The sequence below is a fragment of the Oncorhynchus gorbuscha genome, linkage group LG09 (genome assembly GCF_021184085.1).
Source record: "Oncorhynchus gorbuscha isolate QuinsamMale2020 ecotype Even-year linkage group LG09, OgorEven_v1.0, whole genome shotgun sequence".
NCBI classification, from domain to species: Eukaryota; Metazoa; Chordata; class Actinopteri; order Salmoniformes; family Salmonidae; genus Oncorhynchus; species Oncorhynchus gorbuscha.
The window spans coordinates 73,407,483-73,429,867 of NC_060181.1; the positions used below are offsets into that span (position 1 = coordinate 73,407,483).

Here is a 22,385-nt window from a genome sequence, read left to right on the forward strand (position 1 = left end):
ACCTGTAAAATTACTAGAGACATGTCAGTTGTCTGTGAGACTTGCATGTTCTTTGTCTTGGTGTTACAGCAGTCGACAGTGTTCTGAAACGGATGACCATCATCGGAGTCATCCTCTCATTCCGATCCCTTGCTCAGGAGGCACTCCGAGATGTATGTCGGCCCTTTAACTTTCCACAACTTGAATGGCATCATATATTGACACAATACAGTACACAATTATTTTGATCGGTCTCAAGCTGGTTTTCTCATATTACACCCTATGCCAAAGTTAGTTTAATCTAACATTTCTGTCATTGTATTGAAATAAAGCATGATCCTCTTCTTGTCACCAGGTGTTGTCCTGCCACATCCCATTCCTGGTGAGCTCAGTGGAGGATTTCAAGGATCACATTCCAAGAGAGACCGACATGAAGGTGAGAGACACAGTAGGACCTTTAAATTAAGCTTAATGTGGTCAAGGTTGTGGGTTTAGTTCTGACATGGATCACATAAGAATACTAAGTCCCACAAGGTTCACACACATACATTGTACTGTACATTTCTTTGGATTTAAGCATCTGCTAAGTGGCTATATAATTATTAATATTATATATGAATGGCTATTGTGTTTGAAGCAGTCTGATTCTCTGATGTCCTTTATGTCTCTGTTGATCATCAGGTGGCCATGAATGTGTATGAGCTGTCATCTGCAGCAGGTCTGCCCTGTGAGATAGATCCTGCCTTAGTGGTGGCCCTCTCCTCTCAGAAGTCAGGTGAGATAGGATGCACCATAGACAGCCATTTTATAATCTTAATAGATTTTCAAGACAATTTATGTTAAAACTGTAGTACGGCCACTCAGGAACATTTAATGTCATCTTGGTAAGCAACTCCAGTGTACATTTGGCCTTGTGTTTTAAGTCCGGCTTATTGTCCTGCTGAAAGGTGAATTTGTCTCCCAGTGTCTGTTGGAAAGCAAACAGAACCGTTTTTTCTCTAGTATTTTTACTTTGCTTAGCTGTATTCTTTTTCTTTTTATCCTAAAAAACTCCCTAGTCCTTGCCGATGACAAGTATACCCATAACAGTCATGATTGGCTGAGATAAGGAGTGTTTGGACATCCCGAGATATGAGTCCTGATTGGTCTGTCATGTCGAAGGCTTCTGTCTACAGAATGGGAGCTTTCCTAGTTAGTATATAGATCATCTTTGCTACCGCAGATTTTCTGGAAAGATATAGCTATGGACAACTGAAAAAGTGTTGCTACAGCTCCCTAAATTTAGCTGGGTTTAAGTAGAGAGTCTTACATTTTGGTGGGCAATGCCATGCTGACTCACACGTGTTTACGTGGGTGGGGTGGGGCTAAGCCTTAAGAGGCTGTGAACGGTGCTGAATGGATATAAACAATGAAGCGCTCTCTAGGAAGTGTGAAAATCTCATCAAAATCTTTCAATAGCATTTTCTCATATGTCGAATAACATGATTATCAACTTCTCCCATGTTTCCACCAACTACAGTGTATTATACCATTTTGTACTTTTATAAAATATAAAAATAACATTTGACTTAATCCTCAATTGAGAAATCTGGACACATACACTATATATACAAAAGTATGTGGACACCCCTTCAAATGAGTGGATTGGTGAATTTCAGCCACACCCATTGATAGAGCTGCCCTGGTCAACTGTAAGTGCTGTTATTGTGAAGTGGAAATGTCTAGGAGCAACAACGGCTCAGACGCAAAGTGGTAGGCCTAACAAGCTCAGAGAACGGGACTGTCGAGTGCTGAAACGCATAGCGTGTAAAAAATCATCTGTACTCGGTTGCAACATTCACTACAGAGTTCCAAACTGTCTCTGGAACCAACGTCAGCACAAGAACTGTCCAGAAGCTTCATGAAATGGGTTTCCATGGCCGAGCAGCCACACACAACCCTAAGATCATCATGCGCAATGCCAATCGGCGGCTGGAGTGATGTAAAGCTCGCCGCCATGCTTCACCATCTGGCAGTCCGACGGACATATCTGGGTTTGGCCGATGCCAGGAGAACGCTACCTGCCCTAATACATAGTGCCAACAAATTTGGTGAAAGAGGAATAATGATCTGGGGCTGTTTTTTATGGTTCGAGCTAAGCTCCTTAGTTTTAGTGAAGGGAAATCTTAACACTACAGCATACAATGACATTGTGGACGATTCTGTGCTCCCAACTTTGTGGCAACAGTTTTAGGAAGGCCCTTTTCTGTTTCAGCATGACAATGCCCCCGTGCACAAAGCGAGGTCCATACAGAAATAGTTTGCCGAGATCGGTGTGGAAGAACTTGACTGGCCTGCACAGAGCCCTGACCTCAACCCCATCGAACACCTTTAGGATAAAATAGAACACCGACTGAGAGCCAGACCTAATCGCCCAACATCAGTGCCGACCTCACTAATGCTCTTGTGGCTGAATGGAAACCAGTCCCCGCAGCAATGTTCCAACATCTAGTGGAAAGCTTTCCATGAAGAGTGGAGGCTGTTATAGCAGCAAAGAAGGGGACCAACTCCATAATGTCGCCCATGATTTTGGAATGAGATGTTTGACAAGCAGGTGTCCACATACTTGTGGTCATGTAGTGTATGTTAAGTTGTTTAGCTGAAATGATGACTATTACTCATATGCCTCATAGCCTGAGTTCCATGTCCACATGCTGTGTAAAGGGATAACTGACTCACTGTTGAAATCTCACAGTTTGAAAAGTAATCTGTCGATCATGTCAGAGAGCGTGACAGTTGGACAAGCATTAGAACTGCATTCCACTCTGTAGTCAAAATCAAAGTTTTCATAAATGAAAAATAAATATGTCCTGTCAATTTCATAATCGCAACAGATAGGCCAGGCATTTGTTTAGGTAACATTTGGACATGTTGATGCTTATGCACACTGGTATTAAGTTGTCAAGTCATGTAGCCTGCAGCCATATCCACAAAGTCCAGTCCAATTTCTGCACCCTACAATTCCCTAAATAGTGCACAAATGGGCCCGAGAGTGCTTCCCAAATAGCACCCTATTACTAGAGATTCCTCTCTGGGCGCATCCGAAATGGCACCCAACCCATATATAGGGGTTTGGTCAAAAGTATTGCACTATATAGGGAATAGGGTGCCATTTAGGACGACGCCAATGGCTCTCCTCAAGTTCCCAACCCCTCTCTGTTGCTCTAAGGAAAATACTAAATAACATTGTTTTAACTCAGAGCTACTAAGAGCCCTGGGGGCCTTTTGGCCAGTGAAGACATTTCTGTTATACACCGCGGCTGTTTTTATACAAACCTCTGTTTACTTTCAAAATAGTTATCAACCCTCAACCTCATCTCCTTGCATGTGTCACAAATGGCACCCTATTCCCTATGTAGTGCACTACTTTTGACCTGGGCCCATAGGGAATAGTGTGCCATTTGGGAGGCACACCTACCCCTTATTGGGTCCACATAGTTGAATCCCCTCCCAGTCCTGTAAATATAAATTACAGTTAATTAGGGAGCCATAATGCAGTTTGTCTTGGCTAGAGGGTCTTCATTTTTGAATAATATCCATAATAGATCCCCCTGATGGTGTTAACGGACATTTCCTTTCTTTGGTAACAGAGAACATCAGTCCGGAGGAAGAGTACAAGATAGCGTGCCTGCTGATGGTCTTTGTGGCGGTCTCTATGCCCACCTTGGCAAGCAACGTCATGTCCCAGTATAGCCCTGCTATCCAAGGTACCTGTTCTTAGATACATGAAGTATATGTTCTATGTATATTATATGTTCTATGACATTTGTTGTTATACTTATTTATATGGTTCCTTCATAATCGTCCTTGTTAACAGAGCTGTGAGATACAGTAGACCGTTTTACCCACAGTGTTTAAAGACATTGTCGAGACACTAATATCTTCTTGTCTGTCATCCTTTCACAGGTCACTGCAACAACATCCACTGTCTGGCTAAAGCTATAAACCAGATCGCTGCAGCTTTATTCACCATCCACAAGGGCAGCATCGAGGACCGCCTCAAAGAGTTCCTCGCAGTACGTTTTATAGTGATAGTCCATTTGGTTTATACCACACATTTATCTTCACCCTTTTTAATTATTTATTATAAGCAGCTCTCTTCCTTCATCTGTTTTATATTTATTCTCTATTTGAGCCTGCATCAAAAGTTGTGCACTATGTAGGGAATAGGGTTCTATTTGGGACGCATACATGTTTAAATACACACAATGTGGGCAAAGGCAGGATCATTTTTTATTTTCATAACCAGGATTTAAAAATGTTAATGTTCCATAAACCTTCTGTGATTCTAAATCATTTTTATTTTAATATCTTAAATGATTTTTTCTGCATGACTAGTGATTTTTCTGCATTGCTAAGGGGGAGGGCACAGCGACCCACTGACCTTGTTTTCCCCTCTATGTATTTCCATTGGAATTATTCCTCAATGTCCTGTTACTTTTAATTGTGTTCCAATAATGTATTACTATAACAGTGTTGAAATCTTTAGTGCTGTTTCCCATCTGAAACCATGTGAGACACAGCCCAAGCCAGGTCCTCTTTGAAATGCTGTGTTTAAATCCATGTGTCAAAGCTGAACCCTCATGTCAAGTTTAGAATGGTAAACTGGTGGTTTGGGGTTATTCATAGTGACTGTGTTATAGACTTTAAATGTCCAGTAACATTGTAAAACTGATGGAAAGAGACACAAGTGCTTCTACACTTTCAGGGTCGGTTTCCCCAGACACAGATAAAGCTTAGTAATGGACAACAAAAAAATCTGATTTCATTTGTTCTTTCTCTCCTGTGCAGCTTGCCTCCTCCAGTTTGTTGAAGATCGGCCAGGAGACTGACAAAACCACAACAAGGAACAGAGAATCTGTCTACTTGCTCCTGGACATGGTGAGTCACATACTGTATGAGTGTGTTCCAATGGTACCCTATTCCATATATAAGGAATAGGGTGCCGTTTGGGATCCGGACTAAACTACAACACACGTCATGTTCTATTTAACCTTTATTTAAGTCCCGTTAAGGTCAGAATAACTATTTCCCAAAGGGAGACCTGGGAAAGTAATTTAAGAGAGTCATATCCTATTAATTTACGATACTATATCAAACCGAATGACTAAGAATTATAAAGTTATGCCTACTCTAGCTATCAAGTTGTCACATCATCTAACTATCACCTAGCTATCATAACACAGTGTCACATCTAACTATCATCTAAATGTTGTCACATCCTCTATCATCTAACACGTTGTCACATCCTCTGACTATCATCTCGCTACCATCTTAACATGTTGTCCCATCATCTAACTTATCACCTAGCTATCATAGCACAGTGTCACATCTAACTTATCATCTAACATGTCCCATCATCTAACTATCACCTAGCTATCATAACACAGTGTCACATCCCCTAACTAACATTAACACGTAGATACATCCTATAACTATCATCTAACTATCATCTAACACGTTGTCAAAATCATCTAGCTATCATCTAACACGTTGTCACATCCTCTAACTAACATTTTGCTATCATCTAACACTTTGTCACATCATCTAGCTATCATCTAACACGTTGTCACATCATCTAGCTACCATCTAACACATGTAATATACTTGTTCAAGGTCAACATTCTCATTATTTCTCTGGCCAGCCCAAAGCAGAAATAAAATAAAGAGAATCGCAAACCTCTTTCTACTTGAAAATGAACAGAGCACTATTTTATTTGACTGTGTATTGAAAGTTACATATGCAGTCATGCATACACATGTATTGTCTGTTGATCAGAGGGGCTTACTGGTCTGTAGGATTTGTAATTACTTGACTTTGAAGAATATTGTAATGGAGGGAGGTTTTTGAATAGAAAGACAACCAGGGTGGAAAGAAGGAAGAATCACCCACAGTTTTTATCCTGTAGTGGAACTGGCATAATATAGAACACACACACCCTTATGCCTTATCCATGGGGCTACTCTGCCTCAATAATATAGAGAACAAGGCAAAATCACAAAAGTATGATTAAACTCAGTCTGCATCCCAATTGGTTCCCTATATAGCGCACTTCTTTTGACCAGAGACGTATGTGGGCCCTGGTCTATAGTACTTCAATATATAGGGAATGGAAAGCTATTTGGGACATTCTCACAGTGGTTATTTTAGGTTCTATCCATATCCATCCATGTGTTCTCTCTACCAGATTGTGCAGGAGTCCCCGTTCTTGACCATGGACCTTCTGGAGTCCTGCTTCCCCTATGTGCTGCTCCGTAATGCATACCATGCTGTCTACAAGCAGAGTGTGTCTTCCTCCGCCTGAGAGCGCTGAGAGGAGGAGATGAAAGAGGGGTTAGAGGAGAGAGAGATTAGAGGAGGGAGAGAGCGAGTGAGAGACTCCTCACCTTGTCTGGAGTTCAGCATGCAGATAGTGAAGAGGAGACAAGGGCCGTATGTATCAAGCGTCTCAGAGTAGGAGTGCTGATTTGGGATCAGTGTTGCCTTTTTAGATCATAATGAATAACATTAACTTGACAGGGGGAGACCTGATCAGCACTTCTACTCTGAGACGCTTGATATATGCAGGCAGCCCCAGAGCTCTTTACTGAGAATATAAATATATGGCTTTGGACAACATGAGTCTTATATGATGATATGACCATTGTGGGTGTGCTGTGTTTCAACTTACAGTCTTAAAGAAAACAAAAAAATAGTATTATTGGTTTTGTGGGATCAGGGTTTTTCTTCTCATACAGTTTTATGAATTAATCATTTGTTTACTTAATCTGATGTAAGCTTTGTTGACAATGATCCGTGACAATACACTACTACTTAATTTAATTTTTAAATATTGTCTTAATTTTTAACCCATTCAATATTTAGAAACATAACACTAAAAATGCTATTATCGGTGAAGGGGAATGTGCAAAACAAATTGCAGATATTTGGAAAATGATGATACACAGTTATATTCATCATCATTATCTGTCGGTTATTACAGTATGTGTATCTTTGTGAATTTGTGTTATTTACATTTTTTGTGTTTCTTTGAGATATTTGCCAAACTGTTGAGAAAACATAGCATCTTATATTATTTGGAGCTAACCTGAAATGTTGGTATTAAACTTAAATATTATGAAAACTGATGGTTGATATTTGTACAAAGCATAGAATAATTTTTTAACTAAATGCCTCATTGGCATAACTACTCCATAGTACCTGTCTGTACGGTATATAATAAACATTCTTTCATATTTATTGAATGTTTCTACATAGTTTTCCTTTTACCACTTTTATATGTTTTCAATGTTTCAATGAACCGTGTGTCCTCCATAACGTGATAAATAAATCTTAGGCTATATCCACTTACTGGCCTAGAGTCTCATTTGTTTCAAATGTTTGAATAAACTTCAGGATATAAGCTGTACACAAAATACCATACATACTCACACACACACAAATTTGCTATGATTAGCCTAATAATTTTAACTTGTGTTTCCACTTGAGACATTTGTTTAGGGAAATTTCCACAGTTCTAGCTATCACAATTGGCAGCAAATTGACTCACATCTGACCTGATTGTCATGTGTTATTGAGTTTGCTTCTCAGTGCTTAGAACTTGAAGGTCTTTCCTAGTAACAGTTTCCTTTTTTGTATGTAGGCCAACATTGGTCTTGGTTGTTTTGTGTATTTTTTTATTTTTTTTGCTGTCAAAATATTAGTGGGGAAGTGTTCCCATGGCCTGAGAACACAGAGTCCTGGCAGGCAGCCCTCACAGTGATGTTTCCCTGGTCATGTTGTTAAACACCCCTCAGTCACATGATCACAGGAACCAGCGCGTGCACACACACAATCCATGATCCAGTTTGACGAGGAACAAACATGAACATTCTAATAATGGCTGGCAAGGTCAATCAGAAGTCCATTTGATCTTCTACAAATCTAAACCTTAAATCTGCTCTCTATTCCACTGTTACTGTATGTGTGATAAACAAAACAAAAAGGTATGTTAAAAAGCTTTCATAAGACTAATTTGCTCCACTTAACTTGGCCTAATGTTGCATGGATCCAGTTCATTCTGAAATAGAGAACACTGAAATGGTGAATACTGGATCTTATTTAACAATCTGACCCTATATGACCTCTTGGTCAACTTGTAATGTAAACAATCCCTTTAAAATCCTCCATGCTGACCATTGTATACTGTTTAGTATATCGAATCCCTGAGCTGACAAGGTAAAAATCTGAACAAGTCAGTTAACGCACTGTTTCCCAGTAGGCCATCATTGTAAATAAGAATTTGTTCTTAACTGACTTGCCTAGTTAAATACAAATTTAATAAATAATGATATATAACATGTTATTAAATCTGGTCAACACCCAATGAGCCTATTAACACTCATCATTGTGTTGAGTTCACACTAATAATTAGGCTTGATTAAAGCTGCTTGTGTACATCATAATATGGGTGCGTTTGTAAATTCACTCAGGAGAGGGCAGAATTAACTGATGAATTTACAAACACGCAACGCCCGTTGAATATGAGCGGTGTCAGTAAATGTCAGCAAAAATAATGTATTAAATTGTTGCCAGCAGCTCGGTTACAGTCACCAACGCTCTAGATCACATGAAAACAGCCTAATCAGCTCTGCCAGGGTGAGGAAAACGGTCAGAGTAAGGTTTTCAAGCCAATTTGAATCAGTTAGCTTGGGTGCTTGACTGATGTTATGAGGTCAGAACGCACTGATCAACCCTATGCGGAAGATGCATTTCAGGTGAAGGCATTCAGTTGTACAACTGACTATGTATCCCCCTTTTCCTTACCCTTTCCCTTACTCCACTGTCAAAGAGTCCAGTGTGCTCTCTGAATGCTCAGTGAGCGAAACGCTCTGAATTTACTAACGGACAATCTGACAACACTCTGAATTTACGAACTCCCAGAGCGCTCTCTGACAATCCCGAGTGAATTTACGAACTCCCAGAGCGCTCTCTGACAATCCAGAGTGAATTTACGAACACACCCCATGTCTTCATAATAGCCAGAATGATTGTTTAATTCCTATAAAAATGTATAGGCCGCTTTACTAAAATAAGTTAGGTTATCAAGACCAGGGATGGGCAACTTTGATGGGTGTGGGGGCCACAACAAATCTGAACTCATCAAGAGGGGCCACAGTGGCTCGCGGGTCTGCATACCCCCAACTTGTGAGTAAAACACTTTAGAGAACCCCCTTAATTGAGAGGAAAGAAGAAAAAATAAGTTTTAGAGTTAATTTCCTGCAATTAAACCCATTTTGTAATGAGGAATATAGAACATGATGCCGTTTTAAACCAGGTTTGCTGCAATTCAACACAATTTGTCATTTTTTATATGATATCTGAGTTAGTGACTAACAAAATTAAAGTGGGCCCCAGTCAGTAATTCGACCATCATTACTACACGTATAAATAGCTGGCTAGACTAATTTACCAATCGAAAAAATATTAGCTGATGTGCTAATTGAGTGAACCTTTGTACACTGAGTGTACAAAACATTAAGGACACCTGCTCTTTCCATGACATAGACCGACCAGGTGAATCCAGGTAAAAGCTATGATCCCTTATTGATGTCACTTGTTAATTCCATTTCAATCCGTGTAGATGAAGGGGAGGAGACAGGTAAAGTAATGATTTTTAAGCCTTGAAACAATTGAGACATGGATTGTGTATGTGTGCCATTCAGAGAGTGAATGGGCAAGACAAAATATTTAAGTGCCTTTGAATGTGGCATGGTAGTAGGTGCCAGGTGCACTGGTTTGTGTCAAGAACTGCAAAGCTGCTGGGATTTTCATACTCAAAAGTTTCCCATGTGATTCAAGACTGGTCCACCCCCCAAAAGACATCCAGGGAACTTGACACAACTGTGGGAGACTTTGGGATCAACATGCATCCCTGTGGAATGCTTTCCACCTGTTGTGTGGGCAAAGAAGGGAGGGGAGCAACTCAACATTGGGAAGGTGTTCTCAATGTTTTGTGCACTCAGTACAGATTAAATATATATACACATTTTTTGTAATAAATAAATTAAATATCACATTTACGTAAGTATTTAGACCCTTTACTCTGTACTTTGTTCAAGCACCTTTAGCAGCGATTTCAGCCTCGAGACTTCCTGGGTATGACGCTACAAGATTGGTACACCTGTATTCAAGCTCTGTCAGGTTGGATGGAGAGCGTCGCTGCACAGCTATTTTCAGGTCTCTCCAGAGATGTTTGATCGGGTTCAAGTTCACTCTGGCTGGGTTACTCAAGGACATTCATAGACTTGTCCCGAAGGCACTCCTGCATTATCTTGGCTGTATGCTTAGGGTCATTGTCCTGTTGGAAGGTGAACCATCACCCCAGTCTGAGGTCCTAAGCGCTCTGGAGCAGGTTTTCATCAAGGATCTCTCTGTACTTTGCTTTATTCATCTTTCCCTCTATCCAAACTAGCCTCCCAGTCTCTGCAGCTGAAAAACATCCCCACAGCATAATGCTGCCACCACCATACTTCACCGTAGGGATGGTGCCAGGTTTCCTCCAGACGTGACGCTTGGCATTCAGGCCAAAGAGTTCAATCTTGATTTCATCAGACCAGAGAATCTTGTTTTCTCATGGTCTGAGAGTCCTTTAGGTGCCTTTTGGCAAACTCCAAGTGGGCTGTCGTGCCTTTTACTGAGGAGTGGCTTTCGTCTGGCCACTCTACCATAAAGGCCTGATTGGTGGAGTGCTGCAGAGATGGTGATCTTTCTGCAAGATTTCCACATCTCTACAGAGGAACTCTGGAGCCATGTCAGAGTAACCATCGGGTTCTTGGTCACCTCCCTGACCAAGCCTCCCCCCTCCCGATTGCTCAGGTTGGCAGAGTGGTCAGCTCTAGGAAGTTTGGTGGTTCCAAACTTCTTCCATTTAAGAATGATGGAGGCCACTGTGTTCTTGGGGACTTTCAATGCTGCAGAAATGTTTTGGTACCCTTCCTAGTGGTTAGAGGATTGGGCCAGTAACCAAAATGTTGCTAGATCGAGTCCCTGAGCTGACAAGGTACAAATCTGTTGTTCTGCCCCTGAACAAGGCAGTTAACCCACTGTTCCTAGGCCATCATTGTAAATAAGAATGTGTTCTTAACTGACTTCCCTAGTTAAATAAAGGTAACATTTTAAAAATATAAAATTCCTCAAATCTGTGCCTTGACACAATCCTGTCTCAGAGCTCTGCAGAAAATATCTTCGACCTCTTGGCTTGGTTTTTGCTCTGACATACACTGCCAACTGTGGGACCTTATATAGACAGGTGTTATATAGACAGCCTTTCCAAATCATCCATCAATTGAATTTACCACAGGTGGACTCCAATCAAGTTGTAGAAACATCTCAAGGATGATCAATGAAAACAGGATGCACCTGAGCTCAATTTCGAGGCTCATAGCAGGGTCTGGGGTCTGAATATTTATGTAAATAAGGTATTTCTGTTTTGTTTGTTTTTAAACCTGTTTATGCTTTGTCATTTTACATTTACATTTAAGTCATTTAGCAGACGCTGTTATCCAGAGCCATTACGGGGTATTGTGTGTAGATTGATGTGGGAAACATGTATTTAATAAATGGTAGAACAAGGACAAAATGTAACAAAATGTGGAAAAAGTCAAGGGGTCTGAATACTTTCTGAATGCACTGTAAAAATACACACACTACCGGTCAAAACTTTTAGAACACCTACTCATTCAAGGGTTTTTCTTTATTGTACTATTTTCTACATTGTAGAATAATAGTGAAGACATCAAAACTATGAAATAGCACATATGGAATCATCTAGTAACCAAAGAAATTATAAACTAATCAAAATATATTTTATATTGGAGATCCTTCAAATAGCCCCCCTTTGCGTTGATGACAGCTTTACACACTCTTGGCATTCTCTCAACCAGCTTCACCTGCAATGAATTTCCAACATTCTCCGGCCTGTGTAAAGCCTATTTGACCAAGAAGGAGAGTGATGGTGCTGCATCAGATGACCTGGCCTCCACAATCATCCGACCAATTGAGATGGTTTGGATGAGTCGGACGGCAGAGGGAAAGAAAAGCATCAAACAAGTGCTCAGCATATGTGGGAACTCCTTCAACTGTTGGAAAAATAATTGCAGGTAAAGCTGGTTGAGAGAATGCCAAGAGTGGGTAAAGCTGTCATCAACGCAAAGGGGGGCTATTTGAAGAATCTCCAATATAAAATATATTTTGATTTGTTTATCATTTCTTTGGTTACTACATGATTCCATATGTGCTATTTCATAGTTTTGATGTCTTCACTATTATTCTACAATGTAGAAAATAGTACAAATAAAGAAAAACCCTTGAATGGGTAGCTGTGTCCAAAAATAAAGAAAACCCCTTGAATGAGTAGGTGTGTCCAAAAATAAAGAAACACCCTTGAATGAGTAGGTGTGTCCAAACCTTTGACTGGTACTGTATATATATATATTTGCATGTGTGGAAATTGATCCGCCAGTTGCCCATCCCAGAACGAGTCTAATGTACATGTTTTTCAAAGAAGGCTATGGGGCAAGTTCTCCAGTCCTGCTTGGTGTTGGCTTGAATCAGGAGTAGGAGGAGGGTCAGACAGGCATGATGATGATAGAGGAAATTTGTAAAGGGTAAAAAAGCTGGTCCCGCAGACTCACTGCAGTGCTAACTAGTCTGGGAAGGAGGAGATAGAGAGAGTGGAGCCACAAGCCCACCCGCAATATGATCACACACGCGCCAATGGAATAAGCAACAAAACAGTTGGAAATCGAAAGCAATCTTCACCGTCCACGAGGAATTCGATATCAAATAGGTTATTTTGGTTTTACTCACAAAAGATGACGTTTGAACCTCTTTCCTTTTACGTGACGCAAAGTTTAGACACGTCCGGGTAGACAGACAACTTTAGGCTAGCTATATATTTTAGGATTTCATTACGCGTTTAAGTTTATCCATTCCGACTTCATAACCAGACATTGCATTTAGATTTATTGTTTATCCTAAACCAACTGTCAGCATATAACTGAGGATGAACATGTTTTCCCACGAGTTATTCGTCTCCTTCCTCGCGGTTACCTGTCTGTTTAGTATACCCAGAGCGTCTTCGGCGGCATGTGAGCCCATTCGGATCCCTCTGTGCAAGTCCATGCCCTGGAACATGACGAAAATGCCCAACCACCTCCACCACAGCACCCAGGCCAACGCAGTCCTGGCTATTGAGCAGTTTGAAGGGCTTCTTGGCACCCAGTGTAGTACAGATTTACTGTTCTTTCTGTGCGCCATGTACGCCCCAATATGCACGATTGACTTCCAACACGACCCTATCAAGCCCTGCAAGTCGGTGTGTGAGCGTGCGAAATGCGGCTGTGAACCTGTGATGAAACGGTATAATCACACCTGGCCAGAGAGCTTGGCCTGCGAGGATCTGCCAGTCTACGACCGGGGAGTCTGTATCTCACCTGAGGCCATTGTAAAAGCAGAAGGACCAGGTAGGATATGGGGGATTATGATGATGAAGATTCCATAGCGTAGTTCTGACATAGGTATTGTGAATAAATACAGGCTAACTCGCATAATAAAGATAAAAGGGAAAAAGTATGACGATGAGAATATCTGTAGTCTATAAAATTCTCTACAGCAGCCGCTTATAAGTAAACTTTATTCCTGTCTGTTACTTAGACAACCCTTACTATCAGGACCCCACAAAATGCTCACCTGGTAAGATGCATGTGGCCCTTGAATGTTCTGTGAATTAAACATGACCATTTATTATGTTACCACTATAAAATGACAAAAAATGGAACTACACTGGCCTATGACATTAGAGGCTACTTGTGAAGATAATACTGTTATTGAGTGAAAATGTTCTCATCATAGTTGGTTTTATTCAGAATCAACTCCTGACTTTCCAAGTGATTCTCACAATGTCAACTGTAAAGGAGCCAACAATGGTAAAATAATAATCACATTTTCTTTGCTTCATCAAACATTTGGATACTTTTACATGGAGCTGTTAGTACATACTGCAAATGTATCTTAAAAATTATGTTTGGCTATTGAATTTAGTGCAAAATAATCTGAACAGTATTATATTAGAATACGGTATAGATTTTCACCTCATGTTTTTCATTACATGAATTTCAAGAATGTCATTTTGCTGTTCAAAAACGTGTAGATTTATAGGGCTTTTTCAATCGCAGATGTTCTACAATGTATCACATTATTCATTTATTGTTTCAGATCGTTGCAAGTGCAAGTCAGTTAAACTGGGTCTCAAGACCTACCTAAAGAATAATTACAACTATGGTGAGCTATTACATATTTACAATTTTCTGAATGATTTTCATAGGCATTATTTTTGCAGTTCATATTTACATTTACATTTGGGAACATATTATAGAATGAGAGTTATGTAGTTACTTAGAAGCTGATTATAACAATGCATGATTTTATCATTGTCCTAAAACTCTGAAGGATGATTTTCTAGACACAGATTACATTTCTAGTCCTGGACTAAAAAGCATTCTCAATGGAATCTCCTCCAAAAGTAGTCTTGGACTAGGCTTAGTTAGTTTCCAGGAAACCGGCCCCATATGTTCAGTCAAACAAGTAGGCTTCAAATGTAAAGTATCCTTTAAAATAATCAAACAAACAAAAATCATGTTTAATGTTTTCTTCCCAGTGATTCGTGCAAGGGTGAAGGAGATCAAAAACAGGAATCATGACTTGAGTGCAATCGTGGAGGTCAAAGACATCCTGAAGTCTTCCTTTGTTAACATCCCTCGTGATACCGTCACACTGCACTACAACTCTGGCTGTCCCTGTCCTCCTCTCACCGCCAACGACGAGTACATCATCATGGGTTATGAGAATGAGGAGAGGTCCAGGTATGTCTTGAGCCAGTCACATTACTGGCTCTCTAATAGCAACAATCATTCATGGGATAGTTGACTATTGTAGTTCATACCACATTGTAACTCATGCCACCTATAGTGCCTTCAGAAAGTATTTACACCCCTTGGCTTTTTAAAAATGTTGTTGTGTTAAAAAGTGGGATTAAAATGTATTTAATTTAGGTTGAATTTATTTGCATCAAAGTAAAGTGCTAAACAACAAAATAAAAAATGGTGTGCAGGTATGGTTGGAAGGACAAGTGCTTTATATGAAAACACCAAAAATATATACAATACATAAGCACACAAATAAAATAAAAACTTGTTAAAACAAATAACAAAACCTGCTAATCACAAATGTACAAATGAACTGATCAACAATCACAAAAAAAATCTAAATAAACGGTACATGTTTTATTTAAATGTGTGTGTGGATGTAAGAGTTGGGCTATATGGAGGAGATTACTGAGTAGTTTGGGTCATCAGGCTGACCCCCAATCTTCACTTGAAGTTATTGAGGTTTTGGCAATGTGAAGATAACAATTCCAGAGTATGGTACCTTTGTATCTGATAGAGAATTGACTATGTGGGGTGCGGCAGTGTGGAGGGTGAAGGTTATTGCAGTGTCTTGTGTTTATCTAGATGGATTTCAGAATTAATCATTGAAGGGTTTAGGGGGGTAGAAGTTGCCAGGCACGCTGATTTGAGTGCGTCAAGAACTGCAACACTGATGGAATGTTCACACTTAACAGTGTCCCATATGTATCAAGAATGGTCCACCACCCAAAGGACATCACAGGTATATGGCAACCGCCTCAAAGAACAATAAATAACACAATATTTACATCTTACAGTTAAATGAGGAAAAGGAATGACACAACTGTGGGAAGCATTGGAGTAAACATGGGCCAGCATCCCTGTGGAATTCTTGACACATTACGACTACACAGACCCAATTAATTGAGGCTGTTCTGAGGGCAAAAGGGGGTGCAATTCAGTATTAGGGATGTGTTCCTAATGTTTTGTACCCACAGTGTATATTTGGTCTTGTTCTTTTAGGTTATTGTCCTGCTGAAAGTTGAATTAGTTTCCCTGTGTCTGTTGGAAAGCAGACTGAACCAGGTTTTCCTAAAGGCTTTTGCCTGTGTTAAGCTCCATTCTATTTATTTTTATCAACATAAAAAAAACTCCCTAGTCCTTGCCAATGACAAGCATACCCATAACATGATGCAGCCCCCACCCTTCTGGAGAATATAAAGGGAAAATACTCCCTGGTCTTTGTGGTTGAATCTGTGCTTAATTCACTGCTCAACTTGGGGACCTTTACAATTATCTGTATGTGTCGGGTACAGAGATGGGGTAGTCATTTTAAAATCATGTTAAAAATTATTATTGCACACAGTGTCCATGCAACTTATTATGTGACTTGTTAAGCTTATTTCTACTTCTGAATGTATTTAGGCTTGCCATTAGAAAAGGGTTGAACACTATTGAATCAAGACATTTCAGCTTTTCATTTCTAATTCATTTGTAAACATTTCTAAAAACAAAATTCCACTGACATTATGGGGTATTGATCATTGTCACAAAATCTCAATTTAATACATTTTAAATTCCGTCTGTAACACAACAAAATGTGGAACAAGTCAAGGGGTGTGTGTACTTTCTGAAGGCACTGTACCTGTCTGTCATACATGTAGGCTTCTGCTCATCGAAGGCTCCATTGCACAGAAGTGGAAGGACCGTATGGGGAGGAAGGTGAGGCGTTGGGACCAGGTACTGAGGGACCAAAGCCGGGGAAACTCTGGCAGAAGCAATATGCGGAGGACCCGCCACTGATCAACCAAGGCACGTCCCTGTGCAGTGATGACAGGGTTGCAAAATTCCTCTAACTTCCCAGGTTTTCTAGAAATCTTGGTTTGAAGATTTTGGGAATCATGAGGAAATAAGCAGGAAATCTGCAGTCGTTAAACCAGGATTTATGGAAAACCTGGGAATTTGAGGAAAGTTACAGAAATTTTGCAGCCCCAAGGGATGACATATGGGACAACATATGGAGACAAGATAGAAAGAAAAGTGTTTGCAGACAGAAAACTGAGAAATTGCACTATTGCACGTTTATTTTTTAACCATTGTCACAATTTAGATAAGTCATAGCTGAATTGTAGATCATTTTTTAGTTGTTGCTTTGTTTTGTATTATTTTTGTTTAATTCTTTGTTTTCATAATCTTTTTTTTGCACAAACAACATTTTCATTTAACCGTGCTAAATGTGTGGGTATACAGTTGGAGAATGATTGGGAGCCTTGCATGGGACTTTGCTGGAGGAGTGACAATGACTGCATCCCAAATGGCACCCTATTACTACCTACAGTACCAGTTAAAAGTCGGGACACACCTAATCATTCAAGGGTTTCTTTATTTTTACTATTTTCTACATTGTAGAATAATATTGAAGACATCAAAACTATGAAATAACACAAATGAAATCATGTAGTAACCCAAAAAGTGATAAACAAATAAATATATTTCATATTTGAGATTCTTCAAAGTAGCCATCCTTTGCCTTTGACATCTTTGCACACTCTTGGCATTCTCTCAACCAGATTCACCCGGAATGCTTGTCCAACAGTCTTGAAGGAATTCCCATATATGCTGACCACTTGTTGGCTGTTTTTCCTTCACTCTGTGGTCCAACTCCTCCCAAACCATCTCAATTGGGTTGATGATGGGTGATTGTGGAGGCCAGGTCATCTGATGCAGCACTCCATCACTCTCTTTGGTCAAATAGCCCTTACACAGGCTGTAGATGTATTTTGGGACATTGTCCTGTTGAAAAACAAATGAGAGTCCCACTAATTGCAAACCAGATCGGATGGCGTATCGCTGCAGAATGCCATGGTAGCCATGCTGGTTAAGTGTGCCTTTAATTCTAAATAAATCATTGACAGTGTCACCAGCAAAGCACCATCATACCTCCTCCATGCTTCACAGTGGGAACGACACATGCGGAGATACTCTGCGTCTCAAAAGACATGACGGGTGGAACCAAAACTCTCAAATTTGGACTCATCAAACCAAAGGACAGATTTCCACTGCACGTGTTTCTTGGCCCAAGCAAGTCTCTCCTTTTATTATTGGTGTCCTTTAGTAGTGGTTTCTTTGCAGCAATCCGACCATGAAGGCCTGATTTACGCATTTACTTGAACTCTGTGAAGCATTTATTTGGGCTGCAATTTCTGAGACTGGTAACTCTAATGAACTCTGCAGCAGAGGTAACTCTGGGTCTTCCTTTCCTTTGGCGGTCCTCACGAGAGCCAGTTTCCTCATCGCGATTGATGGTTTTTCAGACTGCAGTTGAAGAAACTTTAAAAGTTATTTACATTTTCCGTATTGACTGACCTTCATGTCTTAAAGTAACAATTGTTTCTCTTTGCTTATTTGTGCTGTTCTTGCCACAATATGGACTGGGTCTTTTACCAAATAGTGCTATCTTCTGTATACCACCCCTACCTTGTCACAACACAACTGATTGTCTAAAATGAATTAAGAAGGACATAAATTAAATTTTAAGAAGGCACACCTGTTAATTTAAATGCATTCCAGGTGACATGAAGCTGGTTGAGAGAATGCCAAGCGTGTGCAAAACTATCATCAAGGCAAAGGGTGGCAACTTTGAAGAATCTAAAATGTATTTCGATTTAACACTTTTTGGCTTACTACATGATTCCATATGTGTTATTTTGTAGTTTTGATGTAATCGCTATTATTCTACAATGTAGCAAATAAGAAAAATAAAGAAAAACTCTGGAATGAGTAGGTGTGTCCAAACCTTTGACTGGTACTGTATATAGTGCACTACTTTTGACCAGAGCCCGGTGAATGGGTTGCAATTTGGGAAGCACAATTATCAGAAGCACTCTAAAGTCAAAATATCTATATTTATCTAGCAGCTAGACTGCACATTGGATGAAGTGGATGTCTGTCTTTAAGATACCAAACTGCATTAATATGATGGGGTGCTCTGTTAAGCTTTATTTCTTTCAAAGGAAACACAAACGAGTTGTAATCTGGCTACAGCTGTAATGAATGTTCACCTACAAAATGATTAAACACATTTCAAAGGAGAAAAATGAACAAGAGAGGAGAGAGGGTATATTTTTGGAGTATGCAAAGAAACCGCAGAATAATCCAAGAGGACAGGATATTGAAATAATGATCGGTTTACATGTAATCTCTCTCTCACAAAAAGTTTGAATTGCTTGCTTATGTTTCACATGCTTTGTAGCTCAGACGTAGCAAGATGATTTACAAAGCGTCTTTCTTACAGACGTTTTATGGTGCTTTGGGTTTTTCTAAACTGAACTGTTGATCTATACATCACTGGTTTGACGTCATACACAACATACAAACATATATCAATCTATGAAATGCTAACGACCTTTCAATTGTGATTGTAAATCTGGTTTCAGTGTTTTATTAAACATTGTCTGGCTGGTGTCATGACCAACACATACTCCATGTCTGTCTGGGGTTCAAGAAGAGATCATTTATCATGAAATCAGCATTACATGCTACACTTGCACATAAAGAATCAGAAAATAATTTGTATTAAAAAAACTATTGTCCTCAGCAAACACCTAGTGTACAGTATTACCCTGCCCTGTAAAGCCGAGCCTACTTGAAGAACTCAACCTGTCCACAATTGAAACTGTAAATTGACAGGAGTAAACTGTAACATGGGTAGACTTTACTCGGCTAGCCTACACACCTCCACATATTGAGAGAAGCTGGGTAAGGGGTCTAGACTCTAAATTGACAGGAGTAAAAAGCGGAATGAAGAGTCAAGTGGCTACCATGTTTAGGAAACTAAGGGGTCAGAATCTGGACTGATAGTTAAATAGTTAACCAAACAGCTATCTGGACTAATTATTCAGCTGAGTTATGGCTTGGGGTTAGAAGCCGTTTCAGGTCTTGTTGGTCCAAGAGTTGGTGCATTGGTACCGCTTGCCGTGCAGTAGACAGAACAATCAATGACTTGGGTGGCTGGAGTCTTTGACAATTTTTAGGGCCTTCCTCTGACACCGCCTCGTATATAGGTCCTGGATGGCAGGGAGCTCGGCCCCAGTGATGTATTGGGCCGGCTGCACTACCCTAGTGCGTTGTGGCTGAATGCCAAGAAGTTGCTATACCAAGCGATGATGTAGCCAAGCAAGATGCTCTCAATGGTGCAGCTATAGAACTTTATGAGGGTCTGAGGCCCCATGCCAAATATTTTCAGCCTCCTGAGGGGGAAGAGGCGTTGTTGTGCCCTCTTCACGACTATGTTGCTGTGTTTGGACCATGATACAATGTCATCAGAAAGTATTCACATCCCTTGACTTTTTCCACATTTTTTTGAGTTACAGCCAGACTTTAAAATTGATCAAATGTAGATGTTGAGTCACAGACCTACACACAATACCCCATAATGTCAAATTCATTAAAAATGAAAGTTGAAATGTCTTGAGTCAATAAGTATTCAACCCCTTATGGCAAGCCTAAATACGTTTAGGAGTAAAAATTTGCTTAACAAGTCATATGAGTTGCATGGACACTGTGCAATAATAGGCTTTATGATGCTTCTTGAAGGACTACCTCATCTCTGTACCCCACATGATCTGTAAGGTCCCTCAGTCAAGTAGTACATTTCAAACACAGATTCAACCACAAAGACCAAAAAGGTTTTACAATGCCTCGCAAAGAGCGGCACCTATTGTTAAATGGGTATAGCTACAAAGAATAAACAGACATTGAATATCCCTTTGAGCATGGTGAAGTTATTAATTACACTTTGGATGGTGTATCAATACACCCAGTCACTACAAAGATACAGGCGTCCTTCCTAAGTCAGTTGCTGGAGAGGAGAGGCCAATGGTGACTTAAAAACAGTTAGTTTAATGGCTGTGATAGGAGAAAACGGAGAATGGATCAACAACAACATAGTAACTCCACAATACTAACCTAAATGACAGAGTGAAAAAAAGGAAGCCTGTACAGAATAAAAATATTCCAAAACATGCATCCTGTTTGCAATAAGGCACTAAAGTAAAACTGTAAACAAAAACAAAAAAAGGGTAAAGAAATGTACTTTATGTCCTGAAAAATAAAGCATTATGTGTGGGGCTAATCCAACACAACACACCACACCACTTCATATTCCTAAACTGTGGTTGCATCATGTTATGGGTATGTTTGTTATGGGTATGCTTGTCATCGCCAAGGACCAGGGAGATTTTGGGGGGGATATAAAGAAACAGAATACAGCTAAGCACAGGCTAAATCCTAGAGGAAAACCTGGTTCAGTCTTCTTTCCACCAGACACTGGGAGACAAATTCACCTTTCAGCAGGACAATAACATAAAACACAATTACACTGACTGTTTCTGAGTGGTCTAGTAACAGTTTGGACTTAAATCGTCTTGAAATTCTATGGCCAGAATTGAAAATGGCTGTCTAGCAATGATCAACAATCAATTAACATATCTCTTGCAGCATGAACTGACATGTTGTCCACCCAATCAAAGGATCAGAAGATGCATATAGTACTGAAAGCATAAGAAACAGCTAGCTAGCTCGGCAGTCCATAACATGTGGTTGGTAGTTAACTCAAAGAGAAACAAAGACAATAGTTAAACAGTTTTGAACATATTCATTTCTTACACAATGAAGTAGAATCAAAAGAAAGAGAGAGAGATAAATAAATACAGTTGAAGTCAGAAGTTTACATACACCTGAGCCAAATACATTTAAACTCAGTTTTACAATTTCTGACATTTAATCCTAGTAATAATTCCTTGTTTTAGGTCAGTTAGGATCACCACTTTATTTTACGAATGTGAAATGTCAGAATAATAGTAGGAAGAATGAAGTTTACATACACTCAATTAGTATTTGGTAGCATTGCATTTTGTTTAACTTGGGTCAAACGTTTCGGGTAACCTTCCACAAGCTTCCCACAATAAGTTGGGTGAATTTTGGCCCATTCCTCCTGACAGAGCTGGTGCAACTGAGTCAGGTTTGTAGGCCTCCTTGCTTGCACACACTTTTTCAGTTCTGCCCACAAATTTGGTAAAGAATTGAGGTCAGGGCTTTGATGGCCACTCCAATACCTTGACTTTGTTGTCCTTAAGCCATTTTGCCACAACTTTGGAAGTATGCTTCGGGTCATTGTCCATTAGGAAGACCCATTTGGCTATGCTTTGGGGCGGCAGGGTAGCCTAGTGGTTAGAGCATTGGACTAGTAACCGGAGAAAAAAAAACGGAGCTGACAAGGTACAAATCTGTCGTTCTGCCCCTGAACAGGCAGTTAACCCACTGTTCCTAGGCCATCATTGAAAATAAGAATTTGTTCTTAACTGACTTGCCTAGTTAAATGAAGGTAAAATAAAACATTATTTAATAACTTCCTGACTGAT

General features: G+C 39.9%; 2 protein-coding genes across 11 annotated transcripts in view; both read left to right on the forward strand.

The window, feature by feature from the left end:
* LOC124044036 (nck-associated protein 1) overlaps nucleotides 1-7,365 on the forward strand; it is a 55,929-nt gene extending 48,564 nt beyond the window's left edge. For 7 of the 8 annotated variants that reach the window (XM_046363359.1, XM_046363356.1, XM_046363358.1 and 4 more), the window contains 7 exons: nucleotides 70-152; nucleotides 335-415; nucleotides 661-754; nucleotides 3,609-3,725; nucleotides 3,925-4,034; nucleotides 4,810-4,899; nucleotides 6,207-7,365. In XM_046363359.1, coding sequence (XP_046219315.1) covers nucleotides 70-152; nucleotides 335-415; nucleotides 661-754; nucleotides 3,609-3,725; nucleotides 3,925-4,034; nucleotides 4,810-4,899; nucleotides 6,207-6,323 — 692 coding nt within the window. In that variant the 3' untranslated portion in view covers nucleotides 6,324-7,365. The remainder of the gene's footprint in view (nucleotides 1-69; nucleotides 153-334; nucleotides 416-660; nucleotides 755-3,608; nucleotides 3,726-3,924; nucleotides 4,035-4,809; nucleotides 4,900-6,206) is intronic. The other variant, XM_046363357.1, reaches the window with a different exon arrangement.
* A 5,537-nt stretch (nucleotides 7,366-12,902) lies between these two features.
* Nucleotides 12,903-17,085, forward strand: LOC124044037 (secreted frizzled-related protein 3-like). Of its 3 annotated transcripts, XM_046363365.1 has the most exons (6): nucleotides 12,903-13,524; nucleotides 13,715-13,753; nucleotides 13,927-13,986; nucleotides 14,276-14,341; nucleotides 14,718-14,922; nucleotides 16,629-17,085. In XM_046363365.1, the coding sequence occupies exons 1-6, from the start codon at nucleotides 13,065-13,067 to the stop codon at nucleotides 16,765-16,767; spliced, it is 969 nt and encodes a 322-aa protein (XP_046219321.1). In that variant the 5' UTR covers nucleotides 12,903-13,064; the 3' UTR covers nucleotides 16,768-17,085. The 3 variants fall into 3 exon arrangements, with proteins under 3 accessions (XP_046219321.1, XP_046219322.1, XP_046219323.1); XM_046363366.1 differs by lacking the exon at nucleotides 13,715-13,753; XM_046363367.1 differs by lacking the exons at nucleotides 13,715-13,753; nucleotides 13,927-13,986.
* The last annotated feature ends 5,300 nt before the right edge of the window (nucleotides 17,086-22,385 follow it).